At 44.2% G+C, this 21,004-nt stretch overlaps 1 protein-coding gene and 1 long non-coding RNA gene across 3 annotated transcripts in view; one reads left to right on the top strand and one right to left on the bottom strand.

Annotated features, from left to right (window-relative positions):
- Positions 1-17,211, top strand: part of PRDM2 (PR/SET domain 2) — a 49,726-nt gene extending 32,515 nt beyond the window's left edge. The window contains exons 1-4 of one of the 2 annotated variants that reach the window (XM_081015972.1): positions 2,537-2,598; positions 9,086-9,193; positions 10,642-15,049; positions 15,920-17,211. In XM_081015972.1, coding sequence (XP_080872098.1) covers positions 9,175-9,193; positions 10,642-15,049; positions 15,920-15,932 — 4,440 coding nt within the window. In that variant the 5' untranslated portion in view covers positions 2,537-2,598; positions 9,086-9,174 and the 3' untranslated portion in view covers positions 15,933-17,211. Of the gene's footprint in view, positions 1-2,536; positions 2,599-9,085; positions 9,194-10,641; positions 15,050-15,919 lie in introns of those variants that run through there. The other variant, XM_081015971.1, reaches the window with a different exon arrangement.
- The window catches only part of LOC308482847, a 358,341-nt gene that overhangs the window by 182,233 nt on the left and 155,104 nt on the right, over positions 1-21,004 (bottom strand). The gene's annotated exons all lie outside the window — the stretch shown is intronic.

Here is a 21,004-nt window from a genome sequence, read left to right as displayed (position 1 = left end):
CATCAAAATGTGTGGCAACAATTCAGCTCCAAGAATAGGAATTATAGTGTAGCAACTTCATTTTTCCCCCCTTTTGGGAAAAGTAGCAATAACATCTCTCTTATTTTATTGTCCGTTAAAAAACAAAACAAAAAGGATTAATTTCAGTCATGCCTTTTTTTTTTTAATCTTCTGACGGTTCCTTCATTTGTCAGCATCTTTTTTTTCCACTTGCAGTGTCCACAAATTAATATGGTGGTCCGGGTGGGTTTGCATTAGTTATGTCCCTGAGTCAGGGATGGACTATATAGCTTACACTGTGGGTGTCATAGCGCTCCCAAACCCAAATGCAGTGATCTCTTGTAGATGCCCCTGTGCCTTGGATTCCCACTGCTGTAATACTTAATTTGTTTACTTTGCTAAATTTGCATACACCTTTTCACCTCTTTAAACAAATGGAGTGGGGTTCAAAGCAGCTTGCAGCCAAATAAGAACAAGACAAAGCTATCCTTTAAAAGCAACCCAACTCCCCCTGCCCCCCTCCTTGCAGTGAAACCTAAGAACCTGAAGCATGCCCAAACAAAACTGTCCTATCCTGCTTCTAGAAATGCCAGCAGGGACAGAACTGAACAGGCAGCCTGTTGGAGGATGTGTCACAGCTCTCTGAGCAGCAACTGAGCAGGTTCCTGCTTCTCAAAAGCCAGCCTGGCCTCTGAATGCAGTGTAACTTGAAACAAAGCCTCTTAAACTGTGCAGAAAGTACTTGCAGGGAGGTTGTGGGAAATGCAGGGAGTGCTCAGCTTGAGTGCTTCGGCTCCTTTGCTTAACCTGTTGCATCTGAAGGCAGCCGTAGAAAACAACTTCTGGAGGAAGGCTAGGAAAGAGCCCCTTCTCCTTGACATCTTGTTTCCCCTCTTGTAAGAGCATTTTAAAAAATATTTCATGCAGTTCCCGCTTGCCGTCTATTGTCTAAGGGCCCAGGAGCGGTTCTCTACCTCCTGGGTGGTTATTGTGAACGAGGCTTCAGACTGTGCATCAAAACCCAATCTGCAACTTCCAAAATTCCACAGAGGTGCATTTGACTGTAACCTCATTCTGACATCCCTGCTCTGGCTGAGTTGTGTCAGCTGCTTACATCCCAGTCACATGCAGTCATCGTGGTTGTAGGATGCTGCAAGTAGGACCAAATGAAGTATGCTCCACCTCTTCACTTACTTTGAAATACCCGTCTGCTGCTTTCCCACTTTAAAAAAAATAATAAGGTGCACTCCCAAAAGTTTCTTGCATAAACAGCCCATAAACTAAAGCAAGATAAAACTAACACTACTTTTTTATTTTTAAAAATGGCAACAAGTAGCACACACAGTTGATAAAACAAATGGATAAACAGCAATCAGTAAAACAAACAAATCAATGAGGGTAAAGTTAAGTTAAATGCCATTGAAGATGTTCTTTGCCACCCATCTAATATTTTGACACAGGGTCACCTGGAGAATAACTGGGGGTGGGATAGTATTAGAGACCACTCATTGTGTGCATACTGCTGTTTCTACATCATTAAGCCTTTCAGCAGAAGTAGACCACTATTAATCCCATTTTACAGAGGAGGCAGTTGAAACCATGGGAGTATGCCTTGCTCCAGATTCCACCCAGAGAGATCTGGCTAAGTTTCTATTGCACCCTAGGTCCAGTGGGCTGCACCAACTCCAGACCACATAGGAAGTCGCCTTATACGTGGTCACAACACTGGTCCATCTAACTTAGCCTTGTTGACACTGTATGGTGGCAACTCTCCAAACTCTCTTTCTAGCAGGGTTTTCCCCACCTCCACCCCCTCCCTGCCTTACCTGGAGATTGAACCTGGTATGCTCTACATCAGGCTTCCTCAGCCTTGGCCCTCCAGATGTTTTTGGCCTACAACTCCCATGATCCCTAGCTAGCAGGACCAGTGGTCAGGGATGATGGGAATTGTAGTCTCAAAACATCTGGAGGGCCAAGGTTGAGGAAGCCTGCTCTACATGGAAAGCTACGTCATTCCCCCATCCTTGTATCCACAGGCTATATTTAAAAAGAGAGAAAGAGCGAGAGCTGTGCACCAGGTCCGGCCAAATCACAGACAGCTTTGGGATGACCTGGGATTCGACCGGATTGGGTGGAGGCAGCCGTGGGTTGGCTCAGGTCCACCCAGAGGGATCTGGGGCTGTTAAAAGATGGGGTGCTCTAGCAGCAAGGTGGGATGGGGAGCACAAGAGCCTGTCTGCATCTCCATCTCCCCCCGCTTTGCTGTTTAATTAGGATTTTTATTTAGGGGCTACTCCGAAGCATGGGCCCCAAAACGGATCTGCGCAGCTTTAGAGAAAACCCTCCACCTTTCCTTGTCTCATCCTTTTAACCTCTTGGCTATTTTCTGTTCCTTTCATGTGGTCTTGTTCTTCTCTGTTTCGACAGAGCATAAACCTGTTTGGTTCTACTTTTTTCTGTTTTCATTTTTTTTCTTTCTTTCACTGTTCTCATTCCACTTCCCCTGTGGTTTCATTCCTATATCTTTCTTGTTTAGACCAACTGGAGGATCCAGCCAGCGGTAGCGCGGGCATGTAGGACCCTTCGGTAAACCTGATGGTAAGTGCACTCACTCGTGTGCTTCTATCAGGCTCCTAACAGGCTTTGGGGCGTAGCAGCCACAAAACATCTGGCAGGTGGGAATTGCTATTCCGTGCACAGGAGGCAACAGCATTGCCTTCTGCAGCTACAACACAGAAGTTTTCAGCCGTGTCGTAGTAACTGGTATAGAATGCCAAGGACCCAAAGTTTCATTAGTCATGAGTTCCCTCTTCAAAGAGGGAGGGAAACTGAAAAACTTGAGTGACTTGTTTTGTCATAACTTGCTTGTGACTCTCCACGTTAAGCTGAAAAAAATAATGCCTCTTTCTAGCTCCTCTGGTAAATACGCAAAGGGGGTTCTCCTCTCCAACTTTCCTATCTGGTGTCAAGATTGCCAAACTAAGGATGTTGATTTGTCTGCCTGTTGTGTCATTAAAATCTTCATTCCCCACCTTTTCTGTCCTCTCCTGTGACGTGTGACAGACAATTCGGTGTGGTTGTCAGAATGTCTGAACGAAACTGGATAGACCAAGGTACAAATAAATCCTCACTCAACCCTGAAGCTCACTGGGCGAGCTTGGGCCAGTCACACTTTCAGCCTAATCTACTTTGCAGGGCAGTTGTGAGGATAAAATTGGGAGTGGGGGAAGCCATGCCTGCCACCTCGAGCTCCTTGGAGGAAAAGTGGGATATAAAAGTAGTAATAAATGAAAACGGCACTTGGAAGTTTGCTGATAGTCAAGAGTTAAAATGGAATGCCAATAAGTAATTAAAATAAATGCTGCACAGCAAGTAAAAATGGTGGCCACATAGAGATGAATACCACCTGCTCCTAAAACATGCTGGAATAGCAGTTTTTACCTGGTGTTCTGAATGCCAGCAGAGAGGGAGCAGACAAACTTCCAATATAAAGGGAGATCGCCTGGTTGAGAAGACGATCTTTTTCTTCTTGTTGTTTTACTCAGCTGTAGCTATAATGGGTAGGAAATAAAATAGGGGGAAACCAGGTAATATTGCCCAGGATGAGATAGTCCTTTAGAGTTTTACTGATTTATTCATCAGTATTTATACCACCTGTCGACGAATTCCTCTGGGTGTTTACAGACTCATTACAAATAGAAAATACAATAAGTAGTGTGAACTCAGTAACCCAACTTCATAAACCAGCACACACACACACACACACACAAACCAAGCTAGGCCAGCATAAATGCAAGCTGCATTAAAATCAATACAAAACCAATGTCAAACCAACAAGTGAGCTGGGGGAGTGCAAGAATTTTACAAAGAACCAATATAATATAACTAGTATGAACTAAAAGGTCTGGGAGAATAAAGATAACATAGTTTTTGCCAAAAAGGAGGGTGATAAACGTGTAGAAAATACTGCATGGTTTGGAGAAAGGGTTTCTTCCTCATAATCCTAGGAACCTGAGGTCATCCAATGAAGCAGCTCTTCTGCATGCTGTGATTTTATTAATTATTAGGAGAGCTCTAAATGCAGCTGCTGGAAGCCTGCAGTTAGGAGACTCTCAGCATAGCTCACGGTCCATTTTCCACAGTTCTTGGCCCTGTCACACTTTTCCAGAAGTTTGTAAACTACAGCGGCCTTCCTCCAGACTCTCTAAAGGTTGAAGTAGAAATAATCCAAATTCAGTTAAGTGTAAGTTGCCAAAGCGGAGTCCAGAATGTTCTGACTTGTGCAGCTTATTTTTTTCCCCTTAAGTATTTTCTTAAATATTTATATATTTCAAAAAAATTACAACACTTTCCAAATTACAACCAAATAACTTTGGACTCTCTCCCTGGTGGTTTCCTCAATTTTCCAATTAATGCTGCATGTTGTAATTCTATGCCTTATTTTCTCCACACTGTTTTCAGATATAAATTTTACTGCTGTTCTTATTCTAAAGCTACCTGCCTTTTCACATGTTTACATTTTTTTTAACAATCTGCAAACAATTTCCAATCCTCCTTAAAAATTTCCCTCAGCTTGATCTCGTAATTTTGCTAGTTAAACTTGCCATTTCGGCAAATTCCATCAGTCTGACTTGTGCAGTTTCAACGTTTTTACACTATTGTTGCTTTCAGATCAGATACTTTGGAGAACCTTTTGGGTGCAGTATTTCAGGCTATTAGGGTCCAAAGGGGCATAATCCTAGAGAAATCAGGGGATATTTTTGGCTGGGAGAAAAAGATTTGGCAGGTCTCACGTTACTTCTCTGCGAAACACAGAAAAAGCCTGTGCAAACCAGTTTGAAAAGTGATGGAAGTTGCTGAAGCAGTGGACACTGAAAAGCTTTGGACGTTTCCGTTTGCTCCTAGGACTCTGATCCAGTGGATCTAAAATTACATTTGCTCTCAAGTTGTCATCCTGGCTGTTTTTAGTAAGCGGGAGCAGCTGCACGCTGAATCGCCTCTTCCAGGGTAATTCCGTGTTAAGGTCATTCAGGTCTAATTCCAGAGCGAGTGTTTGCAGCTAGGAGTCTCATTAGGAGACTTTTAGGTGAGCCACTTATCTCTGGTATTGTTTCATTTCCAAGCCTATTAGTAGAATTTTTACCCAACTGCTCCTCAAAGGAACTCCCAAGTTGCATGTGCCATTTCCCTTCGCACCCTATTATAGCCTTACAACTGTTCTGCGAGGTAGGTCTAGCCCAGGGGATGTGGAGAACCAGACGTTGTTGGACTCCAGCTCCCATCAGCCTCAGCCAACATGGCCAGTGGGCAGTGTTGATGGGTCCAATAACATGAACTCAGCTCCACTCCTGGTCTTCACATTAGATTTCACTGCAGTGATTTGTTCGTGAGGCTATTACAGGCAAATCAAATATAGAAAGTTGGGAATGCAGACCAGCAGTAAAGTACGGAGTGCAGAATGAATGGTGACGAAGGAAAGGAAGCAGCTCAGTGATCAGTACTATAAGGCAACTTAAGCCTATGAGAGAGCATCTTGGAGGAAGTTCAAGATGGGTTTGTGAGAGTCACTGAGAAGAGAATGAGACTTCCCATCAGTAAACAGGGATCAGAGTAGCAATTACGTGGAGTTAGTTGCATGCCCAGTATTAGCCCACATTTGACCTATGAAAAGTAGACAGTCAGAAGGGATAGAGATTATCAAACCTGCTTTTGGTGGCCGAGTTTCCAATTTGTTTTTTGTTGGTCATGGGTAGCGAAATAAAATTGTGCAGTGGACCACCAACCCTGCTCTTTCCAGACATGGGGAAAAGGTAAGCTAAGTTCCTCATTTTTCACCGGGCTTGTGCTTCCACATGCCACCAAAACTCACCACAGGACACAGCCTCCTTTCTTCAGGCCCTGAAGAAGGGCAGAGGCTCACCTGCATGTGACACTGGGCATATATATATATATATATATATATATATATATATATACAACAAAGTATTCCATAAAAGCAAAAACTGGGGAGATGATTTATCAAAGAAAGAGACCAAAAATAAGTGACTGTCCCTTGTAAACAAAAAGTGTGTGTGTGTGTGTTGGTGAAATTCACATGGAGTTCATGCCATTAGTTGTGTTGCATCCTAAATTAGTCTTGAAAAATATGCAGTCTTTTTTTTTTTTTTTTTTTTAAAAAAGATAGGTCAGAATTATAAATGGGCTTTTGTCTGTTGCTGATCTTGTTTCAGTTGAACGTGAAAAGATCTATAATAGGAAGGAGCTGAAATTGTAAGGGGAAAACCCCAATATTTTGCATTTCACCTGTACACAAAATTGTAAATCCTTACAATAGTTCTGTAAGGTGGGTGATGGTTATTGTCAGACATCGGAGCCAGAGGCGGAGGCTAGGCTCTCAAGCGATGCTGGAGAAGGGCCCAGCAGGGGGAGAGGCGGCTCACCAGCTGGGGAAGGAAATCAGCGTAACACCAGGGATAAAGGGGGGCAGATGGGGGAATCGGCGAGGGGGCTCCAGGACTCCTCGCCGGAGATCAGCGAGGAGAGCACGGGTCCTCCGCTACCCACGCCCTCCCTGCGCAGAAGACTTCCGCGCAGGGAGAGTAGGAGGAGACTTGGAGTCAAACAACTTTTATGCTGGAAAAGATTTAAGAAACGCCCACTGACGGATTCTGCTAGCGACTGAACAGCCACGAAGTGTAGGGCTGTCCAGACAGAAAAGGTTTAACAAGGCAACCTAGCCAGGAGTGGCACCAACTTGCGCACGAGCAACCCCTACGTTTATGACAGTTATTTTCCCCTGTTTTTCCCATGTTAGACACTACAAATGTCTGTGCATGCTGGGATCCATGAATAGCCTGCTGTTGTGCTCCACTTACACTACGCTTTTGCAGTGTGTTTTTTCTTTTACACAGTGTTTTATTGTTATGTGTTTGTGTGTGTTAAGCAATATCTCCAGAAATTTGGAAACCAATTTGGTCACCCTAAACATATCATTTATATGAGGTACTTAGCACCATATCTCCTTAAACAAAATTTATAGTAGGAATAGTGCTAGGTGATGGACGTGCAACCATCATGGCTGACTTTTTAAACAAGGATTGAGGGTGCCCACAGACCAAAGATTTTGGGGGACGTTTGTTAAGTTAACCTACTGATCCTTAATTCAGTGTCATGCTGTGCCCTAGTTATTTTGTTAAGTGATAATAATAGAGAAAGATAACCCAAGTGGTAGCAAAGCAGTGTGCAGCTCATTAACTGTACTGTAATTGCAATTGGGTGTGAAGAATGTGTGGGTCTTCAGAGCTCCAACTAAAATACAGTAAGAGGTGGCAAAAATTTGGAAACTGGCAAAAAAGTCAAGGAGGTACAGTGGTACCTCGGGTTACATACGCTTCAGGTTACATACGCTTCAGGTTACAGACTCTGCTAACCCAGAAATATTACCTCAGGTTAAGAAATTTGCTTCAAGATAAGAACAGAAATCGTGCTCTGGCAGCGTAGCAGCAGGAGGAGGCCCCATTAGCTAAAGTGGTGCTTCAGGTTAAGAACAGTTTCAGGTTAAGAACGGACCTCCGGAACAAATTAACTACTTAACCCAAGGTACCACTGTATATGTGTTTAAGAGAAGGTGACTAGATAACAATTAGTTAAATTATATAAACTCACTGGCTTTCTTTTATATTAGTGAAGGAAAGATTTAATCTAGAGAGATTTGGGAAGGTTTCTGTGCTGAGAAGAAGTGTGTTATTGGAATAAGATAATATTCTTAAATGTGGTACTAGTGGAACAATTTCACTTGCTGCAGCAGAAACAACAAATAATCTTTTGGCACCTTAAATAATAACAAATCTATTAAAAACAGAGCTTTTTGTGATGGTACTCATTGGTACAGAGTAACAACACCTCTTTCTTATCCCCATTAGCAGCCATTTTGTGCTGGCACAGTCAGTGCTTTTATTGAGATGAGTATCAGCACCACATTTTTACCAAAAAAAAAAAGAAGAACCCCAAGCTGAATGCGGCTTAATAAATTTTGTGGACAGCAGGCCACTTCATCAGGTGCATGATCAAGGATCTGCTGACATGTATGACACGAAAGCTTATGCCATAATAGTCTTTAAGACTCCCTCTTGTGATTCTGGTAGAATTACTTTCTTGTTCATTTCTGTATGCATGGATACAATATTTCTAACGTACTTGATATTAGTTTCAGAATTAAAAGTAACCAATATTGAAATTAAAAGAATGTTTAAAAAGAGAGGAACATGCAGTGGTCTGAAGACCGTAATGCTTTTGCTACATTTGAATGTATTTTCTGTAAACACCAACTTCATTGGGATACCTGTTTGGATGGCATACATAACCAAGATGGATGTATTTATTGTATTTTAAGTTTTAAATGCTTTACAGTATTGTTCATTTTCCATATATGTACAACACATAATTTTCTTCATTTCAGTCAGTCCAATAAGAATGTCGTATGTTCACAAAAAATGCATACAAGTTTAATTATGTGTTTTCTCCACAAACCTATGACTTTCCATCCTCTCCATATTTCTTTTATAATAAGCATCTTACTTTAATTTATCATTATTATTTTGTAAAAATTCTCTTTTCTATTTTGATTTCATTTTCTTTCATATACATTATTTACAGAAATCATTCAAAGGCAACTACTGTGCTTAGATTACAACTACTTTTCAAATAAATTTTGAAATTATTCCATTCAAAAATGAACTCTTATCCGGGCTTGTCTCTGATTTTTTTTTTTTTTTTTAAAGAGAGGCTAATTCCACGTATTCTGTCAGTTTGAGTAACCATTCAGCTCTGGAAGGATGTATTTATTGTACTGTGAATTTGAGCTGATGGTTTTGGTTTTGTGCTGTGGTGGTTTTGGTCCCCCCCCCCCCCGTCCTTCTCCTATGCTTTTGTTTTTCTTTATGAAATTTGCAGTGAAGAGAGATAGAGATAAACACTGCCTCTCAATTGTTTTTGGAGATGTTGCCTTTAAAAGAAGTCAAAGCAATGCAAACAAATTGTCACGTCTTTTTTCTTTTCTTCTCCACCCTTTTTGTTTTTTTTAAAGGGAAGAAAAAATCCCAGGAGGCTAAAAACAAAGGAAAGAAAGCAACTGATAAAAAGCAGAAAACGGTTCTGGATTTAACTTCTGCCGACATGAAGGAGCCTAAGGAAGGTAAGAGTGCGTCTGTATGTGTGCACATAAAAATGAGAGAAGGTCCTTCCAGATTATCTGTTTATTGAGCATTCATTCCATTTGCTTGTAGGGAGGTTAGATAACTGTTGCATCAAAGCCACGTATTATTCCACACTTTCCAGGTCATTTTCCCTCAAAAAGTCCAACCTTTAGGGGAAGCGGGGTTTGTTGCATAAGAGTTCCAAAGCAACTTTAATGATGCAGCCTGAATTTGCTGGTATTGAATCACACTGAAAAATACCAAAAGCCTGGAAGCGCCCAGAGTTAATTTCAGTCCCTCCTTCTAATAGCAATCCTCTTGTGATTGCCGCTAAGATTGTAGCCAAGTGGGGCCATTTAGAATCAGTAAAGGTAAAGGACCCCTGGACAGTTAAGTCCAGTCAAAGGCGACTATGGGGTTGTGGCGCTCATCTCGCTTTCAGGCCAAGGGAGCCAGCGTTTGTCCACAGACAGCTTTCCGGCTCTTGTGGTCAGCATGACTAAACCGCTTCTGGTGCAACGGAACACTGTGATGGAAACCAGAGCGCATGGAAACACCATATACCTCCCCGCCACAGCGGGTTTTTTTACTATATTTACTTGCACTGGTGTGCTTTCGAACTGCTAGGTTGGCAGGAGCTAGAACAGAGCAACAGGAGCTCACCCCATCACACGGATTCGAACTGCCAACCTTCTGATCAGCAAGCCCAAGCGCCACAGAAAACAAAAATCTCTGAAATACTAAAGGGGCAGGAACAAAACAGCTCAATAAGGACTGAGCCTACTCGGTAAACACATCATGGCTGATAAAATCTAGCAGTAGCGGATTGGCTGAATTGATCCAGGGAGTCATTAGTGCCTTGTTACAGGAGAGAGTGATGCCTGTTTCCTTGAAAGAGATGGTGGTAAGCCCCTCCCCGAAGGACACATTCAACAGAAAGAATTTAAGGAGCAACTCCCCCAGTATCAACCATCTTTGGCCCTACAATCAGCAGGGGAGGCCCTTTTGATTGTCCCACCTCTGGCTGCTGTCCATGGCAGGGCGTTCTCATTGGGGTTCCCCATTGGTGGAATGCCCTCCCTGTTGAGGTGTGTCTGTCTCCCTTGTTACTGACTTTCAGGGGAAATCTGAAAACACATTGGGTTCATAATTCTTTTAAAAAATATATTATTGTTATTATTTAGTGTTGTTTTAAAGTTTGATGTTTTCCACACTCGGCTCCGTTGGGAGAAGGGGACATGTTAGAAATTTGATAAATAATAGTAATAGATAATAATAGAAGTGAGTGTGGCACTTGGGCTGAAAAAAAATTCCCTGCCCGTTTTATAGGATGGGACCTATTTTAAAGCCAGACTTGAAAGTCAAAGGAGAAAATAAATTGAAAATGCATTTGGAAAGGTTCTATACATTTTAATTCCTCCTCCCCAATTTTTTTTTTCTTTTATAGGCCATAAACAGGAGGATGAAACTCCCTCTGTTTCAGCAGTGCTGTCCCTGGAGCAGACAGCTGTGATCCAGGAGATGGTAAATCAAGACACACTTCCAAACTTGGTTATCCCCTGTCCGGTCAGTGGGCCCCATCCAGTGCCTGAAGACAAACAGGAAGCAGTAACATGTGGCTCGAATGTTTTAGAGGAGGAGCCAGAAGAGGATGGGGAGGACCCTGAGGAGGATACAGGGGAGGAAGAAGAGGAGGAGGAGGAGGAGGACGAAGAGGATGAACCTGAGGAGGAAGAGGAAGATGTCAGCTTCCCTAAAGGAAGTCCTGACATGGAACCCATGCCCATATGTGAAGACAAGCTGGAATCTGTGGAAGAGCAGAGCAGCATATCTGAAGACTCGCCAGAAAGCTCCCCCAAGAAAAAGGCTGTGGCAAAATTCCCCAAAGTGAGAGATGAATCTAATGGGAATATCCACGGTACGTTCATGTTTCCATGTCAGCATTGTGAAAGGAAATTTACCACAAAGCAGGGTCTTGAACGCCATATGCATATCCACATCTCTGCAATCAGTCATGCTTTCAAATGCCGCTATTGCGGCAAAGCTTTTGGCACCCAGATTAACCGGCGGAGGCACGAGCGGCGCCATGAGGCCGGACCGAAAAGGAAGCCCTTCCCAGTGCTGGCTTCGGCCCAGCTGTCGGAAGGCAGCGCCAAGAACCAAACAATTCCTGAAGATGGTATTAAAGACGAAACGAACAGCAGGCAGGACTTAGTAGCTGTGGAGGCTGAGAAAGTTTCTCTCGAAATGCCAAATCCTGTTCTCTTTGAAGAGAGCAAGGGACCCAAAGAACTGCACCCGTGCAAATATTGCAGGAAGGTTTTTGGCACCCACACCAATATGCGAAGGCACCAGCGAAGGGTCCATGAGCGCCATCTCATCCCCAAAGGTGTCAGGAGAAAACCTGAGGAGCCCCAGTTTCCAGCAGAGAAAACCCAGCAGTCCTCAAATGTGTACGTAGCAAGCACAGACCTCGAAGAGGAGGGAGAAGCAGATGATGTGTACATTATGGATGTTTCCAGCAATATATCTGAAAATCTCAATTATTACATTGATGGGAAGATTCAGTCCAACAGTAGCACAAGCAATTGTGAAGTGATAGAGGTGGAATCCAGCTCGACAGAACTGTATGGAATAAACTGTTTACTTAGTCCAGTGACGGTGGAAATATCCCCAAGTGTAAAGGCTACATCAGTGCACCTAACTGACGTACCGAAAGAGTCACCAGTCAGTGGAAGCACCGAACCCAAAAAGAGGAGGACCGCAAGTCCTCCTCTTCTGCCTAAGATAAAAACTGAAATGGATCCAGAACCAATCACATCATTGTGTTCCTTGACTATTCCTCTTACTATATCAGCAGCCGATAACTTGCCTTTCCCCAAAGAGAAAAATATTTATTTATCATCAAAGCTGAAACAGCTTCTCCAGACACAGGATGGGAGTAAGGTAGCACCGTCTCCCCCCTCATCATCATCGTCCTCAACTGAAATCCCCAAACTGGGACTCACAGCTACATCTTCGCCTCTTCTGCCTGCCGCCTCCAGCAGGTTCAAACGAAGGACCAGTTCCCCTCCCAGTTCACCGCAACACAGCCCAGCTCTACGAGACTTTGGCAAAGCAGGTGAGGCGAAACCTGTTTGGAATGACGCGACTCTGGGCTCAAAGATTGCCAAGCTAGAGAGTCATAGCAATTCTCCTGTATGGAGTTTGTCTGGGAGAGAAGAAAAAGAGACAATGAGCCCTCTTTGCTTGGAAGAGTATAAAGTATCAAAGGACTGGACGCCAAGTCCTCCATTTGGCAATGTGTGCAACCAGCAGCCTTTGGACTTATCCAGTAGCATGAAGCAAAGGTCCAACTGCAAGAACAGGACTCAGGCTCCCTGGGAATCGGTGTTAGATCTCAGTGTCCATAAAAAGGCATGCAGTGACACTGAAGCCAAGGAGAGTAACGCGGCACCACCAGCATGTAGTGGTGTCAAGAAGAAGCCAACCACATCCATGCTGCAGAAAGTGCTTATGAATGAATATAACGGGACTGATTCGTCGTCTGAAAACCCTGCAGCTGAAACGAACCCAAGCCTGGGTGCCTGCAAAACAGAAGAGCATCCAGAGCCAGAGTCCAGGGCTAGCCTCCCTGTTCCAGTGGTCGAGTCAGGTTCCCTGTGCCCTTCTCCTGAGACACCTTTACTGCCATCATCTTCTGCATCTTCAAGTCAGGTGCCGCCTCTCCTGACTCCAACAAACTCTCCTTCCCCTCCACCTTGCCCTCCTATGTTAAAGGTTCCCACTCCACCACCACCTCTCCTGCCTACTGTTCCCTCTCCGTTCCCAGAGGAGCCCACAAGCATCACTCCAAGTTCATGTCCTTCTCCCTTATCAAATACCACTGCTCAGTCCCCTCTTCCAATCCTTTCCCCTACGGTCTCAACGTCTCCTGTTCCTTCAGTAGGACCTCTTAGTTGTCCTTCCCCTGGACCTCCCAACCTCTCTTCCTCCTCGTCGTCCTTTTCTTCCTCCTCTTCTTCGCCACTGTCATCCTCATCTCCTTCTCCACCTCCACTCTCAGTGGTCTCTTCTGTCCTTTCCCCTGGCGATAACCTAGAAAACTCAGTCCCTATTATCTCTTTTAAGCAAGAAGAGGTGGAGAGTGAGTGTCAAAAGCCAAGGGAAGACCCACACAGTTCCAGCAAAGCTAATACCATCCAGGAGACGTTTAATAAGAGCTTTGTGTGCAATGTTTGTGAGTCCCCTTTTCTTTCCATTAAAGATCTCACCAAACATTCATCTGTTCATGCTGAAGAATGGCCCTTCAAATGTGAGTTCTGTGTCCAACTCTTCCGAGAGAAAACGGATTTGTCAGAACACCGCTTCTTGCTCCATGGCGTTGAGAACATCTTTGTGTGCTCCGTCTGCAAGAAAGAATTTGCTTTTCTATGCAATTTGCAGCAGCACCAGCGGGACCTCCACCCGGACAAAGAGTGCACACACCACGAGTTTGAAAGCGGGACTCTCCGGCCGCAGAACTTCACAGATCCCAATAAGGCTAAGACTGAACACATGCAGCTCCTGCCTGAAGACTCCTCCGAACCTTCTAAGGAGGAGGAAGAAGAGGAAGAGCTGAATGACTCCTCTGAAGAGCTTTATACAACTATCAAAATAATGGCTTCTGGAGTCAAGTCAAAAGATCCAGATGTCCGCATGGGCCTCAATCAGCACTACCCAAGTTTTAAGCCCCCTCCATTCCAGTATCACCACCGCAATCCTAACGGGATTGGAGCCACTGCCACAAATTTCACAACCCACAATATCCCACAGACCTTCACCACTGCCATTCGCTGCACAAAGTGTGGGAAGAGTGTAGACAACATGCCTGAATTGCACAAGCACATCTTGGCTTGCGCTTCCGCCAGTGACAAAAAACGGTATACACCGAAGAAGAACCCCGTGCCGTTAAAACAGACCGTTCGCCCTAAAAATGGTGTCATCCTCCCCAGCCCCACGAGCAACGCGTTCAGGCGCGTGGGCCAGCCTAAGAGGCTGAACTTTAGCGTCGAGGTGGGCCGGATGTCCTCTAACAAGCTCAAAATCAGTGCATTAAAGAAGAAAAACCAGCTTGTCCAGAAAGCCATTTTGCAAAAGAAGAAATCTCAGCAGAAGGCAGAGTTGAGGAACAGCACAGCAGAGCCCAGCACTCACATCTGCCCTTATTGCAACCGGGAATTCACCTACATTGGGAGTCTGAACAAGCATGCTTCCTACAGCTGTCCCAAAAAGCCTATTTCCCCTTCCTCTAAGAAGAACTCTAAAAAGAAAAGTGGGGCATCCTCTTCCAGTGGTGATAAAGCTGGCAATCGGCGGCGGACAGCAGACGCCGAGATCAAAATGCAAAGCACTCAGGCTCACCTAGGCAAGACCCGAGCCCGGAGCTCTGGACCCCTGCCGCTGCAGCTGCCCTCTGCGTCCTTCAAACTGAAACAAAACATCAAATTTGTGCCACCTGTTAAATCCAAAAAGCCGAGCACTTTGTCGGCAGCAAGGAACGCCAGCCCCGTAAGGATGTCCAAGATGATTCCAGGAGAGGGCAAGAAAGTGAAAGGGGTGGCCAAGAGCAGCTCCCCCGGGCTCTCGAGCAAAGCGTCCCGCAAGTTGCATGTCAGGATACAGAGGAGCAAAGTGGCCTTGGCCAGCAAGTCAGCTGTGGCAAACAAGAAAAAGGCGGACAGATTCAGCACGAAGTCGAGAGAGAGGGTTGGCGGCCCTGTCACCCGGAGTGTGCAGCAGGCAAGCAGCTCCGATGCCCCAGAGAGCAGCAAGAGGGAAGAAACCAGCACACGGCAAGAGCTGAAAGATTTCAGGTGAGTTTCTCTGCTGTGGCGGATCTTGCTGTTGTCAAGCACACTTGAGATGGCGTAAACCCTGCTGAATCCAATGGCGCTTTAATAAATCATAGAATCATAGAATCATAGAGTTGGAAGAGACCACAAGGGCCACCGAGTCCAACCCCCTGCCAAGCAGGAAACGCCATCAGAGCACTCCTGACATATGGTTGTCACTATGAAGCAGTCCCTTCGGGCTTTAAAACAGTGTTGGAGACCTCTAGCCCTCTGGCTGTTGTTGGATTCCAGTTCCCATCAGCTCCAGCCAGCAGGGCCAGGGATTATGGGAGTTGTAGTCTCTAGCAACAGATGAGCTTGGTAGTACTGCAATGTACTTCACATGGAGCTGGTGTTTTGAAATGCTTTGGGGGAAACTGGCTTGATATGGGACATAGAATCACAGAATTGTAGAGTTGGAAAGGGACCCTGAGGATCATCTAGTTTAACCCCCTGCAAACTATGCTGCTGTCCCAAACAAGTATCAAACTTGTAACCTTGGTGTTATCAGCACCACCAGCTGGTTAGAGCGTGGTGTTTTAACTAACACTAACCCCAAACTCTGCCCCTCCCACAGAATTCAGCCAAGAGATTACCCAAGATCTTTATCTAGCAAATTGAGAAATAAGAATACACTTTCAACAAGCTAACCACACAAATTTGCTTTCCTACATGACTTTTTAAAGTTGTTTCCAGTGATCCTATTTCTCTCCTTCCATCACCACCACCTGTGTGGGTTTTCTTAACTCTGTCACATTTCAGATCTAGCTAGTTTAAATATATATATATATCCTTCCTCTCCTGTTCCATTTTGTTAATCTTCCTTTCTCCCCACTGTTTCTTGACACATAGGAACCTCCTGTGACACAACGAAACAGACAACCACAAAGAATCTCTGAATTGTAAATGAAATTTCCTTACCGAAGAGCTTGAGCGGTTGCATGCTCATCTTAAGAGAGGGACGACTGTGGAGGCCCCAATTCTCCAAGCTTGAAAGGTCCAACCTGAGACAACTTTGACCCCCACTGGGTAGACGATTGGCTTGCCAGCGTGCTCACACTGGGGTTGAGAATCAGTATGCGCCAACCAGGCTCAAGGAATTATCAGCTGCGAGGAAAGCAGTAGGGTGCATGGTTCTTCCTTGTCTCCCCAGCTTCGGTTTCATTTCAAAAAGGACATGGATCGAACTGAACTGGAGTCAGTCCTGCCACAGAGTCCATAGCTCATGCTTCTACTTCGCTTTTTATCCGATGGAAAAGCATGAAAAAATAAAGGTCGATAATAAGAGGTGGTGCCGCCAAAACTTATGCAAAGCCAGGTCCTCACCAGAAGCTCCCCATATATTCAGGGATGACAAAACGTTAACTGCACTCGAAATCCTTTTTGCTTGCACGTCGAGTATCTCAAAGCCTTTGTTTTATATCAGCCAGGATGAAAAAACTTTATGGGGAGAAGGGAGATGCCTTTCCCCTCCTTCTTGGCACCTGCACTCACTTCCCAAGACTTTTCTTTTGTTTCTGAACGGGTGGGCACAGGTTTGGACGTTGATGTTGCTTTCACCAGTCTTCTTTATACATGAGAAGAGGAAAGGAGAGGTATCTCTAGAAGGGGCGGAAGGAAGGTTTTGCCTGTCAAGCCCTACTGGCATCCATACCTGAAATCTCGTCCAACGTGGAAGTCACCCAGTTTTATCGTGAATGACTTGTTCGCCATACAAAACTGTATAGCACAACTAAATACACAATTGGCTGACTTATCTGTATCTAATAACAAGAGCTACAAATTTTTCCTAGTTGTAAATCAAGATTATTATTATTAATTTCCTGGAAATATAGTTTTGTTTTGTTTTTGTTTGTTTTCACAACTGGGGGGAGGGGAGCAGTTAGCTTTGTTTGTGCACCCCATTTGTTTATTGTTTTTTTTAAAAAAATCTTATTTGTTCTTGACTTCAAAAGTAATCTACCTCTTAAAATTTGTAGTTTTAATATTGTTTGGTGAAGTTGTGCCACTTTAACGCTTTCTCTTTCACTATCATTCCCTTTTTTTGTTGTTACTTTTTTTTCCATTTTATGGGGACTTCTGCATCAAACTATTGTATAAAGAATTTGTAGCAAGTTTGGAAAAAAATAAAATATTTAAAATTATTTAAATTCTTTTTTGGACACTTCAGCTGTATTATATGTGATTTATATTTTACATTAATTTTGTTGCAGAGGGAGGAAAGGGTGTTGTTAATCTGGAGACTGTTCCTGTATTAAAGTTTGCTGTTCTGTAGGGTTTCTTTTCCACTTTTTTTTGGCTTTTTTTTTTTGAAGAGAGATATAAAGGCTATTCTAATGAAAACATTAAAATTTCCAATTTGCCATACAAGAAGAGGGAGGTTGTCATTGCTTTTAAACATGGCATCTTTGGAGATATTTAAAATACAGAAGATAGGTAAAGTGTGTGTGCTGAGAGTGAGAACTTTCCAAATGAAATTGAAATCTGTTGCTGTAGCTATTCCATATGTTGTTGGAGTATGCTTTCTTACTAACCCTTCACCATAAGGTCCCGGGATGGGTTGCAATGATATAATTTGTATTAATTTGCAAACTCCTGAACAGTTTAATTCCAGCGTACCTTAGGGACTGCCTCAACCCTTCTATCCCAAGTTGATGAGTGAGATCATCTGCAGAAGTGCTTCTGCCTGTTCCCCGAGTTGGTGAGGCTCATTTGACAACAAGAAACCAAGCTTTTAGTATCATTGGCCCAGTACAGTGGTGCCCCGCAAGACGAATGCCTCGCAAGACGGAAAACCCGCTAGACGAAAGGGTTTTCCGTTTTCAATGCACTTCGCAGGACGAATTTCCCTATGGGCTTGCTTCGCAAGACGAAAATGTCTTGCGAGTCTTGATAATTTTTTTTTGCTTCCCCCCCCCTTTTTCTAAGCCGCTAAGCCTTTAATAGCCTTTTAGCAGCTAAGCCGCTAAGCCTTTAATAGCCGCTAAACCGCTAATAGCGCTAATCCGCTAAGCCGCTAATAGGGTTGCTTCGCAAGACGAAAAAACCGCTAGATGAAGATACTCGCGGAACGGATTAATTTCGTCTTGCGAGGCACCACTGTATTGTGGAATACTCTGCTGTGGCAGCAGAGATTCATCAAACACTTTCTATTCCAACTTTCAGACATCTGCTCAAAACTCATCTATTCCATTAGGCTTGTATGCAGGCAATTAAGAATACACATCTTTCCACAATGGTTGGCTGATTTTAACTTTTTCACATGGTTTATACTTTTTGGTTTTATTGTTGTAAAATGCTCTGGGTTTTTTTAATGAATAACGGCATATAAATATTTTTTTACAAATAAAAGAAATGGAAATAACAGTGTAGTAATGAAAAAAAAAAAAGAATGAAATGGTGACAATTCTAAAAACAAGCGAGACCGTTATGAATAATGGAGGTCGCCGAAAGAGGTGGGTCCCGCAAAGCAAAATATCTTCAGCATTGAAAGCCCGGATAAAGGGGTGTACTTTCAGCATACAGCAGAAGACACACAACAAAAAGGTCTCAATGTGTCAATGTGGGGAGGGCTCCATAGGGAAGGAGCAGCCACAGAAAAAGTCCTCTTCCAAGCCAAAGGTCCCAGCCATGGCCTTTTGGGAACTGTTGGCATCTGTCTGTCTCAAAAGAGAATGGAATACAACTGGGGGTGGGGGTGAAGTCAAACTGCACCAAAGTGACCTTCCCAGGGTGCAAGTATTGGAGGTTACCGCTCACACACTTCGGCTGTGCTTTTCTGCTTGTGTGGTGGCATCTTGGTAAAACCGCTTCTTAATGTTTGTAGCAGAGTTTTCCCCAGAAGCAGAGGACAAGAACAGGAGTCATACTCAAATTCACAGTCAAGAGCTTCTTTATTGCTTGATTGGTTGCACAAGCATTTCTGTTACTGTTATATACAAGCTGTTTACATTCCTGCTTTATCTCTCCAGCACAGTATAATCTCAGTCCAGTAGTTATCAATCCTGACACAGCAAAACTCACAGTATCAGCAGCACACATTGTCTGTCTTCGAACCTTGTCAGCGTGCGTGCTGACAGCGTGTGTGTGTGCTTTCCTCGTGTGGAAATTACAATCTGCAACTTCCTTTATTTGCACCTCCAGCTGACACGAATCAAGCCTAGAGTGCCACTCCTACACACTAAAGAAAATTCTGGAACCCTCTTTAAAGCTTCCAGGAACTTTTATCTGTTTCTTAAAGAATGTTTTCCTAACAGCAAGCCTGGGCAATGCATGTGGAGATCCTGGGCTGCCCAGATGACAAGACTCCCTTCTCGGCCACCCTAATGTGGTCCAAAGGAAATCAGAGCAATACATTTGGCACCAGCTTAGCTGCAGGAGTTGAGGGAAGGAGGCGTACAAGGTGCCATCCAACAGCCTTAGGGACTCCACTCTGACTTTGTGGTTTGCTCCTTAGCCCGCTCCAGGAAGACACCCCTCAAGGCAGCAGATGTGTTGGATCAGAGTTGTCCTCTTTGATGGGCTACCTTCTCAGGTTGGCGAGCCCCATCTGCCCCTCACTTATAGAGGGCACCGTCTTGACTACTCCTGTGTGTGCTTTTTGTCAGAATCCTTTTTGCAAGCATTTGATTACATGCCAGGGATCCCTCGACGATACCTGAATCCTCTAGCATTCTGCAGGAGGTTGTGTGCAAGGCTAGATTAGAGGGAGAGCAGGAAGATGATGGGAAGGCATAGCTCTGTTATGAAACGAAGATGCAGGCAGCTTCCTTCTGCCAAGTCATTATTGGTTCATCTAGCTCAGTATTGGCTGGTAGCAGCTCTCCAGGGCTTCAAGGAGCGTTCCTTCCCATGCCTATCAGAAGATGCCAGGAATTGACCATCAGATCTGCTTCCAAAGCAGATTTTCTATCTTGGGGCTCCAGGCCTTCGTCCAATACTGCTTCCTTCGCAAGCAGGAAGTAGTGGGGTGGAGTTCCTGCCGAGCCTGTAGCCAGCCTACCACTTCCAAGGGTGGCCAGCCCCAGAGTTTTCCAATAGCCTGGGGAGGAAGGAGGACTATGAGCAACGTGAGCACGTTCCCCTCTTGTGGCTGATGACAGAAAGGGGAGTACGCCATGAGAATGCCAAGTTAGCTACTCTCAAATGACCTAGCTTTGCAACTGCAGGAAGCATTTTCTCTTACCGTCTTTTGCAACAATATTTCCTTAAGCCATAAAAAAAACACAACTCATTTTCTGCCCAAAAGAAAATTCAGATCTCTGCATGTGGTTCAATAATTAAGGGAGCATCTGGTTTCAGCTTGGAAGACAAATGGATAAAAACCCTCCAAAGTTTTACAATCTCACTTTCCACCATGCTAGATTTATAAGATTGCTGTTTTCATACATGCAGCAGGCTTGTGTTTATTATTTGCAATGGAGATTTAAGAAAGCAAGTGGTTTTCTTGGTAAACTAGATGGATCCTTGCTACTTCCTTTGATCCAGCAGAGCAGCTGGGATGGCTATGACTGCCTCTCAGCTGAGAGGAGCCAAGCAACAGCACCACCTTGTGGGAAATGTATCACACTCCCTTTTTTGTAGCAAACAAAACTAAGTTGCTGGAAAAACATGTATGTGCATGGTGAATTTTTAGAACTGAAATGGGGGAAGGCACACCTATTTTCCACCCCAGAGTTAGACTGACAAGAGGTATGTAGTACTGTAATGGAAAAGACCTTGCTGAGAGGGGGTGGGAATAATAATCTGCAGGTGCCATTGTCTAAATGGAAAATTTCAGACCTGAAAACTCAGTGCAGACCTCTGGCCAGCAGGACTGTCCTAAGACCAAGCCCTTTTCAAGGCAAAACTCTCTTCTTCTACACTCTGCACCCTGGTTGGGTACTTTTGCCTGGCTGGAATGTGCCCTTGAACTGGGGAAATGCATCTTGTTTGCCT

This window comes from Podarcis pityusensis, assembly GCF_964106645.2.
Source record: "Podarcis pityusensis genome assembly, chromosome: 8".
Taxonomy (NCBI): domain Eukaryota; kingdom Metazoa; phylum Chordata; class Lepidosauria; order Squamata; family Lacertidae; genus Podarcis; species Podarcis pityusensis.
The sequence above is the reverse complement of the archived record's forward strand: the minus strand, read 5'-3'. Positions and strand labels throughout refer to the sequence as shown.